General features: G+C 36.0%; 1 protein-coding gene across 1 annotated transcript in view; it reads left to right on the top strand.

Moving 5' to 3' along the window:
* Positions 1–16,764, top strand: part of hdm (meiosis specific with OB domains hold'em) — an 87,428-nt gene that overhangs the window by 18,691 nt on the left and 51,973 nt on the right. Inside the window, exons 2-3 of the mRNA XM_089100154.1 lie at positions 5,999–6,133; positions 11,970–12,039. Coding sequence (XP_088956280.1) covers positions 5,999–6,133; positions 11,970–12,039 — 205 coding nt within the window. The remainder of the gene's footprint in view (positions 1–5,998; positions 6,134–11,969; positions 12,040–16,764) is intronic.

Here is a 16,764-nt window from a genome sequence, read left to right on the forward strand (position 1 = left end):
AAATTCTGTTATTAAACAATAATAGACTAATTTTTTTATTTGATTTCCCAGGGTCCCCCTGACATAATCAGACAATACGAAAAAGGTTAAATGGATTTATCCAAAGCGTATAACTAAAGAAGAAGAAGAAGAATTATAGGGCCACCTAGAAATTTACTTGCAGACAGCAGCAACTTTATAAGAAATTTAAAATAAATTTTCTTGTGAAATATTATCGCATTTAATCAGCAGTTTTACCGGACCAATCCTGCTCAATTCATCTTCAGGGCTATACTGTGGTGTTTCTCCTCCCAATAGTATAGTGCAGACGGTTTGATATCATTCTATTATCCCTTCTTGTTTTAGTTTTGTTTTTGTTTAAAGCTCTTTCAAATAGACAATGATTGGAAGTCCTCAAAAAAAAAAGTCCCCTCAAATCCCACCTCAAATGACAGTTAAAGTGATACCCATCTTGGCTGGTCAAGCACACTTTCTCAAAGTTCAAATGATAGCTCCAATTCTGAGAATAGGGCAATGATAAGTGTAGGGGCTAATGTCACCATAAATGGTGATAATGGGTTTCAAGAGGTCCTTTCTAGAAGCTCTAAAAAAGAAAAAAAATCTCCCCAATCAAAAGCATTTCCCCTCTCCCTGCCCAAGATCCTCCCTCCAAAAGCTTAGGAATTTACCTTAAAATTACTCCTACTACCCCCTTTGAAATAAAAAAGATTACTGCAATAAGAGTTGCAATTTTTAAATTGATAAAATCAATGTTCTCTCTTAATATTAACCATGATGGAACTCTGTTAATATCTGTCCAAGATCAGAAATCAGAAGACACAATAATGAACCTAAAATACCTTCTGAATACCCCAATTAATGCATCTAAATGGAACCCAAAACAATCACCAACAAAAACAGTAGTTTATAATATCCCCCCTGAGATATCCATTCAGGAGTTAAAAGAAGGGCTCTCAGATAGGGCTGGCAACACAATCCCAGTTGAAGATGTTACCCAACTTGGCAAACCTAACTCTAATGGCCTAAAAACTAGTAGATCCTTCTTATTCACACTGGAGGAAAAAATTAGTATTCCAGAAAAGTTATTCCTATTTGGGCAAATCAAACCACACAAGGAATACAAACCTAAGCCTATACAGCGTCAGAAGTGTCTCAAACTGGGACACACAACAAACAAATGCAATGAAATTCTCCTAGAGTGTAGTAATTGTAAAGCATACCATCCTAAAGAGTTGACAACTTGCAACAACACTCAGCCTACATGTATCAATTGCAAAGGCCCACATGAATCTACAAATAAATCACTATGCCCTGCATATAAGAAAAGAGCTCTAACACTCCAAATAGTAACAGAGAAGGCCATCCCATGCCCCTTTGCAGCAATGGAAGCAAATGCTGCCCAACAATACCAAATAAAGCCTATAACGAAACCAACCAAAACCCCCAAGTCAATCACCCCCCCTGCATCCCCTACTCTGGCGAAAACACCCTCTTCTAAGCCACCTTGCGCACATCCTTCACAGACGTACTCACCAAGTCAACAAGCGACCTTGTCTGGTGACATGAGGTCAGCCTGGCCCCCCCTCCCAAGAAGAAACAAACCAGAAACACTACCAGGAATTATTTCCTTAACTGACAAACAGGATGCACAACCAAACATGCAATCCCCAAATATATGTTTATTCATTCTAAACAGTAATGCAGTTCAGGCCATGAACATACATCAAGTACAGAAAACAAAAATCATTGCAGAATCGGCAAAAGTCTACATCACTGATGATATGCTCATTCAAGAAAAAAAAAATCTAACTTTATTTTTAACAAAGTTGAACATTGATGCACAGTTATAATAAAAAATAAATCAACAACACAACACATATCAATACTCCAGTGGAACATAAGATCACTCACAGAAAATAAGCTAAATGAACTAATATCTTTTATGAATAATAATTCCATTAATATTGCTTGCCTCCAGGAAACTCATTTAACCCAAAATCAACAAATTAAGTCTCTGGGATATACTATCCTGAGAAAGGATAGATCATCAGAGAGAAAATGAGGTGGTGTAGCTCTAGTAGTTAAAAATAATATAAAATTCCGTGGCATCAATTTTCCAGATTTTGCTAATGATGTTGATGCAATTGGTATCAGTGTTTGGCTGAATAATATAAAAACCTACATAATAAGCTTTTATAACCGTAATGGCCAAACTACAGATGTCATGGATTTCTTTAATTATATAAATAATCCTAATATGTTAAAAAATATCATTGTTTGTCGAGATTTCAATGCCCACAGCATTCTGTGGGGGAATGAACCAGCAAATAAAGCTGATAAATTGATTTAGTATATGACTTCAAATAATAATGAATTAGCTGTTGCTACCCCTCCAAACCTGAATACTTATTTCAACCCCAAAAGTGGCAGATTCTCCACAATTGACCTACAAATTGTGTCATTAAATATTTTGAATAAAATTTATATAAATAAAATTGATAGTCTATGTACTGACCACTTTGCTATAGTGTGCTCCCTAAATGAACCTGCTGAAACTCTACCACATACCTCCAAATATATCAACACTAAAGCAAATTGGCCTAGGTTCCAAAATAAGCTAAATGATGAAATCACAAGTTTCACCCAAAATTCATACATTTCAAACACAACAGTTGACACACATGCTGAAGTATTGACATCGTTACTAATAAATACAGCTAATCATGCTATCCCCAGGGCAATACCCAAGAAAACCTTCCATAAACACATTCCTAAGGCATGGTGGACAAGTGAGTGCCAAAATAAATGGATAATAAAAAAGGCAGCTAGGACAGAATTCATAAAAAAAAACCTCACCTACTACATATTTAGAAAAATTACAAGCAGAATTTAACCTAAAAAGGATTATAATAGATGCTAAATATAATTACTGGAATAATTTTGCAAATAATCTCTCCAGGGAAACACGTGAGCCAATTATACATAAAGTCATAAGCCACATCAGTGGGAAAAAGATTTCCCCCAACCCACTCCAGTATGAGCTTATACATAATAATACCCATTATGACAATGATAATGAAAAAGCTAAGCTCTTTGCAACTCTTTTTGTTAATAAGCTAACATCAAATAATTGAAGCAAAATGTCCCCAATTCCTATGAAACCAAGTTACCAACCACGCCCAGGATCCGAGTATATAAGTAGTCCATTTTCAATCCAGGAAATTAGTAATGCAATACATCATATTAGGACCAAAACTAGTGGCAGCTATGACAATATACACCCTACAAGGATAAAGAATCTCACCCCTTCATACAAACAAAAACTGCTAAACTGTTATAATCACGCTTGGGCATCTGCTATGTTCTCCAATATATGGAAATGTTCGTCCCTCCTACCAATCCTAAAGAAAAATAAACCCAAAGAGAACCCTGAGTCCTATAGGCCCATAATGATTACTCCTGTGATGGGGAAAATAATGGAGAAAATGATCTATCACAGACTCCTCTGGTTTGTTGAAAAAAACAATATGATCCCTCACACTCAAACTGGATTCAGGAAATACCACTCCTCAACAGATGCTTTCATTTTGCTAACAAATGCAATAAATGAATCATTCTCAAAAAATGATGTCCTAGTTGCAGCTTTCCTAGATTTTGAAGGGGCATATGACAATGTGAACTACCAAATCCTTTTAAACAAACTTGCAAACCTTGGACTACCCGCCAAGCTAGTATCTTTTATAAAATCCTTCATAGAAGTGCGAAGTTTCATTGTTTGTGTTGGTTCAGCCTCTTCACCCCAAAAGACAACAACCAAAGGCCTACCTCAGGGAGCAGTCCTCAGTTGCCTCCTGTTTGCCCTATATCTCTGGGACATGAACCTACCCCACACGAATCTACAATAGGCTGACGATCTGGTGCTATGGTCATCTGACAACACATTTGAGATAGCACAGTCAAATCTGCGAAAGTCACTTTTCCAATTTGAAAAATTCTCTCAACATTCAGATTTACCCATTGCACCTACCAAGTCCAAAATAATCCAATTTCACCGGAAGCAAAACCATGTTAATGCAAAATTAACTCTAAATAAAACAACTGTTCCAGAAGATAATCATATTAATTACCTAGGTCTCATGCTTGACCAAAAACTTAATTTCCACCTCCACATTTCAAACACAATAAAAAAATGCTATAGAAAAACAAATATACTAAAAGACTTCTTTCCACACCCTGGGGCTGTAAGGAGAAAACCTTACTCCAGTTTTATAAATCACATATAAGACCCCATATTGACTATGGGCTCATCGTATATGGTGCACGTGCAAAGACCCAGATGCAAAAAATTGAAACAACACAAAATGATATAATACGTCTGATATTTGGTCTTGGGAAACCCAGAAGCACCAAGTTTCTGCTTGTCGGAGAGTGGATTAACAACAATAAGGGAGAGACGTAGCTTTCTCTTGACAAAACATCTTACAAAAATTGAATCAAATAGCTCACACACCCTACATAATTGGTTAAGAAATCCAGCCATGTATATAGGCATTACAGATGAGTATGCCAACATTCAGAAGAAGTTCCCCGTACCAGCAAAGTCTATTGCACCAACTTTCCCCCAATCCCCTCCATGGAATTGGTCAAGTCCGATAATAAATACTGATTTCTCAAAGTGGACTAAAATTTAACCCCCATCGCTTTTGTCCAGAAAAATTTGCTGAACTTAATACAATTACCTATAAAAATCACTTCCAAATATTTGTTGATGGGTCAAAAATGAATGAGAAGGTCGCAAGTGGTGCTTTCTTTCCTCACCTGAAAATTACAATGGGCGAGAGACTGTATAATAATTTATCTATAATGTCTGCTGAGTTAAATGCCATAATCATGGCATTAGAACACATTAAGGAAAACCAACCTTTGATTGCAAATTCAAATAATATTATTGTATATTCCGACTCTTTATCCAGCCTTGAGTTGCTGGCCTCAGCTCCTCAGTATTTTAGATAATCTTGCTTCAAGTGGCATAAAAACTTATTTTCAGTATATTCCTAGCCACTCTGGCATAAATGGTAATCATCAGGTTGATGAAATAGCAAAAAATGCTATAAATATTGACCAGCCAAGTGGGAGACCAATCCCGATTAGAGATATTTACCAATGGAGGCTATCAGATATTAAAATTAATAAGATTAATCCTATCCTTTCCCCCTTTACCAATAAGTATCTTTCTAAAATTTATCATAGAATTCGTTCTGGAACAAATGGACTAAATTTTCTTGCATTTTCGTATAATTTTTCTAATTCAAGTGGTTCAACTCCCCTGTCCCCTCTTTGCAGGCATTGTAATATGAATAATGAAACAATTGACTATTGCCTATTTGAATGTAATATGCTGACGTCTGCACAACATACCTTGCTTTGCAAACTGTTAAAATGCTTCAAACACCTCAAAATCTCACTATCAGCCAAGAGCCTAGCCACAAAACCTGCACACAGAGCATAGAAATCGACATCTATCAACTCATAATTGAACTCCTAGAGTCGAAAGATCTACTGAAAGATATCTGAAAATATCTAATAATCATGAGGCAATCAAGCCAGTAGCTCTGTAGCCCACAGAGTGAAGCAAAAGGAAAAGGGCTAAATAGTATCACTGAAAAGCCCGCCCGCTGTTAAATAGAAGAAGAAGAAAGAAGAATTTACTGTTTGTTGTTCATATTCATTTTTTTTTCTGCAACTTGGTATAGCAATAATTTTTCTGCAAATTGCTTGTGGTCAAACCTTAAAGTGAGTGCCGTAGTATATGTCAAAAAGAGAAGGAAAGATTTTGGCAGAAATTTAGTGGAAGCTTAATTTATTGTGTAAATATTCCATTCATTGAATATTTCCTTGTTTCTTTTGTGTATTTTAAGCGTTTTCATCACTTAGCAATGTCTTCAGCAATTTTTGTAAAGTGAAGTAAGTTTAAAAAAAAATTCTTTCTTTTCATTAGAAAGTACTTCTGGTGATAGATGGGTCTTCAACCTAACCATACGAGATTCACCATATGATACAGCGAATGTTAGCTGCTGGGGAAGTCAACAATTTGTTATACAAGCAGATAGTCAAATTGAAGTTGGATCAATAGGTTTGTTTAAGTTTGATCTTTTCCTCTTTGTTTTCAAAGATTGGGTTTCATAGCCTACACAATTTCTATTAGTCTTTTTGTTATGTCAATTTAGTAAAAACAACTATCTTTTTTTCCAAGAACTCTTGCCAATAAGTCAAAGGCTATGGAAAGTAGCCTGATCAATGTGAGTGTTTAAAGGTCAAGTCCCCACCCCACCCAAAGGAGAAAAATTTTAATGTATGAAAACAGGCACTTTTTGGATTATAGAAAAGCAGGAAAGGTCATTTCTCAAGTTGAAAACACCTCTCCTTCTTGTGGAATAAAATTGGATATATGTTTTGTTTTTTTTGCTGGCCTTGAACTTGTCCCAAGAAAAAAATGTATTGCATAAAGCAGAGTTGCAGAGGAACAATTACATTCATACACACACATTTAAAGTGTATTAAGCTGCATTACAAGCTTGTACACCTGTCTAACAGGGTAGTCAAACTTCCCGCCTCCCCATGAGTGGCTTGAGGTGTGCCCTCCCCCCTAAAAAAATAGAAGACCAAATATGTAACTTTTTTTCTATTTGAATTTCCCTAAGAGCTGAATCTGAGTGCAACTACGTAAGTTCATGAAACCTGCAAATAGCACCCTTCTTTAAAACACAGTGACAATTAGGGTTAGGTAAAAGGGAACTAATGGTAGCACTTTGAACCTTGTTACTCTGTGATGCTATCAATCTTTTTCGCATATTGTCAAATGTAAATAGAAGAAAGACAATTTCAGAAATGCAAAAAGTATCAAATGCAAAAGTGTTGCCCAATTTGTGTTTTCCGTTTTTCTGTTTGATGTTGCTCGAAACAGAGTTTATTTGTAAGTTAGAGAAAAAAGGGCCCGCTTTCTCATGAAGCCACTTCTGTGGTAAGAAACAAACAATTAATTACTGTTCTTGCTGTAATTTCCAGTACTTAGTTGATTTGATTTTTTTTTTGGAGGGAGAGCTTTTTTTAATAAAAGTTTTATGTCTGTATAAGTTTTTCAAGAAGCAATTGGTCTTTCCTCAGTGTAAATATTTTAAACTGTACTTTTCAAAAACAAGCTTACAATAGTGATAATAATCTACCTTCTTACCATATAAGACAAAAACAGGGCATACTGCAAAAAGAAAATATTGTGGAACTATAAAAATAAAATTATGCAATTTAACAACATAGCATTACACAGTGCAACAATGCAACAAATGCAAATGAATCATTAGCTACTCGAAAACAAAACTGAGTGCAAAGTAGATGGTTCAGCGGACAAAATGGGCCAAGACTGAAGTCCCCATTTTGGGCAAGCCTTTCAGCCTATTTTTTAAGCAAAATAGTAATATCAGTTGTAACAACACCGTAATATAATCCTTTTGTTGTAGGAAGTACAATAGCACTGCCTAAGTAAAGAGTTAGGTGAGCTCTCTGCTGTTTTTTTTTTTTTCACCAATCCTTGGAAAGATTCAATGCACAGAGATGGACCTCAAACTCTTGATTCTGGGCATCCATAAGCAATCTAGCCAGAATCCTGCACCTGTTAGCAACTATGTTTTGATTAAGAACAAGATTAGTTAGATTCATAGTTAACATGATTTTTAATAAATGGTTTTCAAAAATGTGTTCATAAGCTTATTTAAGTTGCCTGTGACTGTAACCATGTCTTCTGAAGACTAAAACATAATTTGTACTTTACTGAAAACAAAATACATTTTCAGGGTTTTCACTTTTGTAACTTTAACAAATCAAAAATTATTAAGACTTCAAGGAATATATATGTATAATAAACTGTCAATCCATACTTATTTATTTATTTTTTTAGTAAAGTGGAAATTGTGTTCTGGTCTTCAGAAGGTATGGGGTGTCAGCCTTACTTATGTTAATTCCTGCTCGTTTTGAGTTTTGACTCAATTATTTGTTGTAATATCTGTTCGTTTTATGTTTTATTTACTCATTGATAGTGATTCTAGGTAGCTTGACGCTTAGAAGATTACTTGACTTTATTTCTGCTCTTTTTTGGTTTAATAAAGTTCTTTACTTTTCTTTGAAAAACTTTAATTTTTGGAAAAAACTTTTTAATTAGTTTCTGTTCCTTTTTTTATTGACATAATCTTTTTCATGGAAATAGAAAATAACTTTTAAATCTTTTTGTTTTTTCTATAAGAAACCATAGTTTGGCTTGCTGTTAGTATGTTGGAGAAAAATTGTTTCAACAATTTTTAACAACATAGGCCTATACTTCTTTGAAAATCTGAACACAAGTAATATTGTTTAATTTCGTTTTATACCTGCTCAAGTTGACCTGAAAAATAAAACATAATACAATTCCCAAAAAAACTATACCAAATCTCTTTGACCATCTGGATACACATACACTCTTTTGATTGAGTTAAATTGTAAGAGCATATGTAGTAATAGCAGTAACCCTGAATTTTTCACCTTAATACCCTCAGTCCTTCTTTGGATATTGCTGAGGTATCTAATTGGCAATTAGAATACACACAGTACCTTTTGATTTAATTTCAAAGCAACATTTAGTTGTATTGTATAATGGCAATGTGCATAACTGAGGGAGGTTGACATATCTAATATCCCTAGACATTGTTACTTGACCGTTCACCTCTGCTGAACGAAATGGCAGTCTCATACCTTTAATTGAATGTGTTTGCAAAATTATGGGCATTGGAGGAAGGCTGCTTGCAATCCAATCACTTTCGACTCTTAAAAAGGTTGCTAGAACTTTTGACTTTCCAACCAAATCCGCTCCTTTAAAAGTTTCAGTGATATTGCTTGCTATGATAGAGAAGCATTGCCTATGATATTGCTTACATGTCCTTTTGAAAAACTGCATGCATATAGTTTTTTCGTTTATTTGAAACTCCCCCCAAACGTTTCCGAAAAGTTTCACCTTAATACCCTTAGTGTTATTAGCTACAACAACGTAGTGTAGTGGTAATAGTTCTGCCCTAGGATGGTTGATAGACCTGCTCATCAAAAAGTGAAAAGAATCATTTTTATCCAATTCTGGAAAATTTATGCTAGTTTTCCCTCACAGAGACTATCTGTCTTGGCTTTTTCTAATAAGCCGTGGCTCTCACGTCTTCAATCACTTCCACCACCAAGTTGATAATTCAAAAATCAACGGACTCTGTCGAGGCCTTCGGCATATGTGTATACTATTAATAGTGTACACATAGTGCCTTTTGGCTAGTTCAAAATCCGCCACAACTTACCCTGAAGGGTCTAACTTAATAATTTAAGCCGTTCTTGAGACATTGCTGTGTGACCCTTTTGAAAATCGACATACTCATAGTTCATTTAGAGTTAGTTTAACATCCGCCTACGTTTTCCTTGAGAGCTTCACCTTAATACCCTTAGCATGCGTAGTAGCAATTGTTGTAGTAGCATTAGTAGCAGTATGCTTATAACACCTTTGATTTTCTTCAACATCCCCCACAACACGCGCTGAAGGTTTCACCTTAATATCATAAACCGTTCCAAAAGAATTGCTGATACATCCTCTTGACAACCTGTATGTGCCTAGTGTGTTTTGATTTAATTCAATATTATTTTAATATTCACCAATTTTTTGGCCAGTTGTACCAGTGGTAGTAGCAGTAGTTATAATAGTAGTAGTGGAATGAGAAGAAGTAGTTTTGTTAGGATGCGAATACTGTCTTTTGGTTAGTTCAGGGTCCCCAACAACAAGCCCTGTCAATTTAAGCTTCACACACCAAACTGTTCCTAAGATATTGCTGCGCCCTTTCGACAACCTGCACACAACTCCGCTGGCTTGGTCATATCCAACGAAATGGCATCAAATCAGCTCCGAAAAATCACATTGAAGGATGGGTACATGGCAGACGACCTCGTGACCGACCCCCCCCCCCCCCCAAGAGCTGGTACGACAACTTCAATGGCCAGAACCTCCCCCAACTCCTGCGTCTAGCACCAGACAGAGCCGAATACCGTCGCCATATTCAACCACTAGTGAGAAGAGAAGAAGCCCATATACAGCCACAAAGGCCGGATGGGATATAAGTCAAGTAGTAGTGGCGGTAGCAGTAGTAGTAATGGTAGTTGTAGTAACGTGCAACCTTATCATTGTGGTCAGTTGATCATCTCCCTTATAATTTCCTGAAAGTTTCAAATTAATAGACTTTGTCATTCCTGAGTTACGCACTTTTGACAACCCGTATGCACCTAACGTGTTTTGATTTAATTCAGCATTCACTGAAAGGCTCATCTGAATGCCCTTTGTCATTGTTATATGATGTTTGGACTATTTTGACCAAAATGGCTAACTCAAAGTTTGATTGGATGCACTTGGGAAAAAGAGGGTGTAGGTGGGGGGGGGGGGGGAAATTGTCCTCTGGTCACTTTTGACTCTTAAAGAGGGCACTGAACTTCATATTTTCAGGAATGAACCTCCTTCGAAGTTTTTACAACCACCTCTTCCATAAAAACATTATATGTTAAAACTGAGCGACTAGCATAAATTATAGCCCTTCCCCTGAGCGCTGTGGGGGTTGGCTTCCCCAAAAATATAATTGCTGGATTTATCAACTATGCTGAAAAATTGATATCTAACAATTTTGATTTGATGTGTTTGGGGAAATGATAGTTGGGGGTGGGGGGCCTGGTTGCCCCTCAGTCACTTTTTACTCTTAGAAAGGGTACTAGAATTTTCAGTTTCCAATTGAATTAGCTCCTTTAAAAGTTTCTGCATTAATTCATTCTATGTGAAGTGCCTTGGTGAAAAAAATAACACATCGTGACCACATTGCTCTTTACTTAGGCAGCACTGTTGTAATGCCTATGATATATATATATATATATATATATATATATATATATATATATATATATATATATATATATATATATATATATATATATATATATATATATATATATATATATATATATATATATATATATATATATATATATATATATATATATATATATATATATATATATATATATATATATATATAAATATATATATATATATATATATACATATATATATATTATATATATTAAGGCTGTGTCCGGGGAGGGGGATTGAGGGGGTTTAAGCCCCCCCCTTAGAGAAAAATATTACACTACTACACTGTTCATTTGATTGTTGGGAAAAACTTTAAGAAGTTGTTGAGTACAATCTCCCGAAGGTTTTACTCATAAAAATAAACATGGCCATGTGAATAATGTTAGAGGCCCCTCGACGCAAATAATTCAAAATCCCTTCTGGCTGTATTATTTATATTTTATAGATATTCAATTAAAATGTAGTTAATTATGAATTCTGTTGTCTAACACACTTTCGAGATTATAACATTTCTTTTTCAATAAATTCTAAGGATTTGGTATTTAAAACTGTCGTTGATTTCAAATACTTTTTAGATGTAAAAATATTTTTGTTAATATACATAGAGGATTTATCGGGAAGAGGGGGTAATTTTGCGTATTGAGGGTTTACTTGGGAAAACTTTTCCAGGGGGGGGGGGGTACGCGTGGGACTTTTCCTGCGGGGGGAGTCCCAATGGAAGGGTGAATTTTCCAGGTGTAATTTTTCAAATGCTTTTGAATTTTAAAATACGATTGTTGTTATTACACGGGGGAAAATGTCCGTGGTGTTGAGTTTTCTACCAAAGGGGGAGGGAGGATTGTCCGCGAGCAAACTTTCCTTGAATTTCCTTTCTTTTGTGATCACAGCCATGTTTAATGGGTAAGCCAGTACTATTTGAACTATGGAATTTGTGTTTGTGAAGTGGGATTAATTGACTTGTTGTAGGCATAGTGACTGTTTCTTAATGTGTCTCATTACTTTTCAGTTGGTATTACCAATATCAAGCTCTCACCTGCGTCTCCTGGTGGTGATCAATACAAGCCCAGAGTTACATGGTATGCATTTTGTGTATTCGTCTATTTACAGTTCCTGGTTGTACTATATTTCGTGCGTAGGCCTAGCTTGTATCTGCAAGTATGTTGCATACTGCCAGCCCAAGCCATTAAAATACCAACTACCTAAAACTAATATTTTTCTTAGATATGTCTTTAACGGTTCCCATGCCACTCTACTCCATCCAACTCAATCCCATTCATCTCAACCTTCAGTCACTCTCGAACCGTTGCAATTCAACCCTCATTTAACTCAACCCCTGTTTAACTTAATTCCGCATTCCTCAGATTTTTGGTTCTTTGTGTATCTTTTTTTTTGTCATACTACCAGATAAATTTTTGGGTGGGTAGCTACACCCGAAAAATGGCGGGTACCTACGGTGGGTAATCGTAGTATCAAAATTGATGCTACTGTAGTTTCGGCTCTGGTAGTGACAATTTCTTCTAGTCAGTCTCGTTGCTCTCGTAAGAAGATTGTTATGTTGGGATGGCTCCTACATGTAGTGCTATAGTATTAAACTTCCCGTTGCCGGTTCAAGATCATATGCTTCATGCCTGGCGCGATTTTAAAGTAGGGTATGATGATATCCTAAGTTTCTTACATAAACTACTTCATAGTGTAAGTGCTACAGAGTTGTGTGTGAATTTTCGCTTGCTAATGATTAATCAGATCCATAGGTAGTCATAGTAATATGAGCCTCTATTTTAATTTTTTAAAATGAAATAAAATACTGAAAAATACTGGTTGGATTTCTAGCCGATAACGGCTACTTTATATGTGCATCATATTTTCTCTGTTTTTCTGTTGCTTTTGTTTGTCTCTGTTTTGTCAGTACTTGGTATTTTGATCGGAATAGAATATTGAATTGAGCTTCATAAGGGGTAGCTCGATTATCTTACCTATTGATCAAATTTTACCTGACGCTGTTTTTGGCTATACACCAAATTAATCTACAATTTTCAACTACTCAGTGTTGCATTGGGGATTTTTTTTTTTTTTTTTTTTTTTTTTTTTTTTTTTTTTTTTTTTTAGTTACAAGTCATTTCAATACCACCCTCAGTGGCACCAGTAGAATGGCCTTATTGAGCCCCACGATTCACCCCTGCTGCCACCTATAACTTTTTTGCACCCCAAATATGGGCATAGAGTCATTAGGGAGAACACGTGGTTAATGGGGTCAATGACCTCTTTTTCCAAGGTCGATTTATTTGGTGTTTCTATGTGTAATAACTCCAGAACGAAGGTTGCACATGCGCATTGAATTCTAACGGGAACAATGTTATTAATCTAGGACACAAGGGGGAAGTGAATTCCCGAGAACTTGATTGCGTAATCAATCGTGAATGTCATGGTGTCCAGAAATAGTATTTGTTGTTGTTGCTCGAGCCAAATGTTATGACATTCCCGGAAACAGTTAGATCACGTGTTTCCTTCTCAGCCAATCAGCGAGTCGGATACATCCTCCTTCTCAGCCAATCAGAGGCCTGCTTACATATAATTTTCCCCATTACATAACAATTCGCCCTTGAGATTTCGTATGTAACGGACATTCAATGTGATTAAATTATTAGAAAGTATTTTGACACAGTGTAAACAACAATGGATAATATTGATGAATTAGAAGCCTTGGCAACTACAATTTACCATGTAAGTTCCGTTTTAGTACATTTTCAAATAAAATTATTTTCCTTGGACATCCTCCAGTATATTCGGCTAAAACGTAAATATATTCCTTTACCCCAAACACCCCCCCCCCCAAACCATACAAACATCATTATAATCAATGGAAAACATAAAATATATTCTTTTACCCTCGAAACCTAACCCCCCCCCAAACCATACAAACATCATTATAATCAATGGAAAACATAAAATATATTCTTTTACCCTCGAAACCTAACCCCCCCCACCATTGTTTTACAATCCCAAATTCTCGCAAAAATAAATAATTTTCTTTCGTTAAATTTATGCAATTTTAAGTGTCTATATCCTAGCTAAAAGCGACCATTGACTTCCGTCACTGTTGTTATTAACCTAACCTGGTTTTGACATAATGCTCTACGTGAGGTTAAAATTAGCTGTCCCCCCTTTTCCTATGTGTTTACGAACGCGGCAGCCAACGACAAAATGACCTTTTTCTCCGTCAAAATTAAATACATAAAATATTTTCTTTTACCCACAAACCCAACCCCCCCCCCCCACATTGTTATACAACAAAACTCTCGCAAAAAGAATAAATTATCAGTTAGTTAAAATTTAGGAACTTTTTATTTTTCTATACCCTAGCTAAACTAAAGCCCTGACTTCAGTCCCGTTTGTTATTAACACGCTCTGGTTTTGACACAAGCTCCAGCGCGAGGCCTATAATTAGCTGTAACCCTTTTCCCTCTGTGTTTACGAGCGCAGCAGCCAAAATCAAAAGGAACTGTTTCTCCGTCAAAATTAAAACACTTTGAGGCAATTTTAATAATTAGGCGCAGACGCAATGTGCTATTTTGGAGAAGAGAAACATATTATTTTCAAGCTTTCTTTGTATAAAGTTTCTTTTATATTCCCAGGAGGGGAGCGTGAATCCAGGATTTTTTGCTGGGGGTGGGGTTAGCACTTTTAATAGTGACAAAATAGAAAAGATAATTGTTTCTTACCTTAATTGCTTCTTCATCATTTAGTGATTTTAGCTATAACATTTGAATAAAAGGTAGTAAGATATGGATTTTTTTTAATCCATATCTTTCGCTTGAATAAAACACATGATTAACTCAATGAGAGGGTAGACTTAGGGTGGGTTAATTTTCCTAAATTTAGGGGAGAGAATATGGGTTTTTTGCTTTACTAAAATACAATACTTTTCTAAACAAAATTGTAGTTAATAACTTTCTTTCTGTAAAAAAGGGGCAAATTATTTAGATACTAATTTTTTCTCTTCTTTTAAGGCCAATTATGAAGAATGCGTGCCCCCTCCTTCCAAGAAAGCCAGAGATGACGAGGCAACCACCATACAGTCCGGTCAAAAACCGAAAAGAGAATGGGCGGCTTCTTATAATATGGTGAACCATGCCGGCTCATCTATGCAAGATCGTGAAATAGCCGGCCCAGTCGCGCAAGAACATAGCGACGCCCCCCCGTCCACCCTCCAACACGCACTACCTGGTCCTTCGGGTGCCCAAGCCCAGAAGGATCATGCAAATGTAAGCATTTTTTCCTACCTTTCTATTTCTTAAAATTTTTAGTCATTTTCAATCCCAATATAAACTTATCTCTGTGATATATTAACCTCATATTAAATATATAAATGTAATTTTTTTTTGCAAAGAAAACACTCTTTTATAATATTTTCTATCGCTTCGATATTTCATAAGCGAATATTTTTAGGTAATTTCTATTAATAATCACTGCCTTTGAAACTCAAAATGCTATTTTTTCTAATCTTTGCTATTTTCTATGCATTCCCCCTATCTCTTCGCCGCTATCTCATAAGCGAATATTTTTCATAGGTAATTTCTAGTCAATTAATGCTCACCATTTGAAACTCAAAATCCCCTATTTTTCACAATTGATTATCGCAAAGTTTTATGAGAAGGAACTGCGAGATTATTCACATTTATCTATTTGTCACATATGGATCCCGTAATTTGCGCAAGGATATTTTAAAATAGCCTTCAATCTTACAAACCCTTGCCAATATTTTAGTGATGGGGAAACATTGTTGACGATATACTGAGTTAACGGTTTACAGCATTTAAGTGTACTGTTTTCTCATCTGAAGGTCAGTCTTAGAAACCTGAACACTGGTGTGATGGCCTTCAATAATTGTGAGCTAATGAAGAGTTCACCAAACCTACAGAACGAGCTTATAGAAAAACTTGGACTTATGCAGTCTAAGCGACTAGTTTAACTTTTTTGGTGGACAGTCTGTCCATGTCCGTGGAGCCCGGAATGCGCCTGTGGGTCCGGGAAGCTCTGTGGGAAGCGCCGGGGGAAGCGCCGCGGGCCCGAGAAGCGCTACGGGCCCGAGAAGCAGCGCGGTGAGCGACGCGGGCCCCGAGCCGCGTCACGGGGATGAGCTGTGGCTCCGAACAAAAAAATATTTAGGGGGGGGAGGTAGCAATTTTAATAGTGACAAAATTGAAATGAAAAGATAATTGTTTCTTACTTCAGTGTCTAACCATTTCTCTTCGAAATTTAGCGATTTTAGCTATAACAATTTTCCTAAATTTCGGGGCGGGGGCGTGAATCCATGATTTTTGTTGGGGACGGAGTTAGCACTTTTAATAGTGACAAAATAGAAATGAAATTTAATTTCAACACTTTTTTTTCAGATATAATAATGTTTGGTGTGATTGACACAGAATATATTGGTCTGAAATATTCCTCAACTGGCATTATATTCGAAGCAGCTTTCTTACTCCTAGACAATCAACGACGTGAAATTCATTGCTATAAATGGAACATCAGATACAATATGTATAAGTACGAGAAAAACAGATGGAGTCCAACACTAAATTTTATAAATCGAAATGGCTTTTACGCTAAAACCATACGACCACATAATGAAAATGGCTATGAAATAAAACATGTACAAGAGGAAATTCAGGAAATATTCTGTTTTTTCGGTGTGCAAGCTGTTTATGTTAAGGGAAACATGCCAACTGATAAATTCTTACTAGAAAAATGTGATAAAAACATAGCATTATTCAATTTAGAAGACTTCAAATGTGAAGAATACC

The sequence above is a fragment of the Artemia sp. Qi Xiang Cuo genome, chromosome 14, assembly GCF_049724085.1.
Source record: "Artemia sp. Qi Xiang Cuo chromosome 14, ASM4972408v1, whole genome shotgun sequence".
Lineage (NCBI taxonomy): Eukaryota > Metazoa > Arthropoda > Branchiopoda > Anostraca > Artemiidae > Artemia > Artemia sp. Qi Xiang Cuo.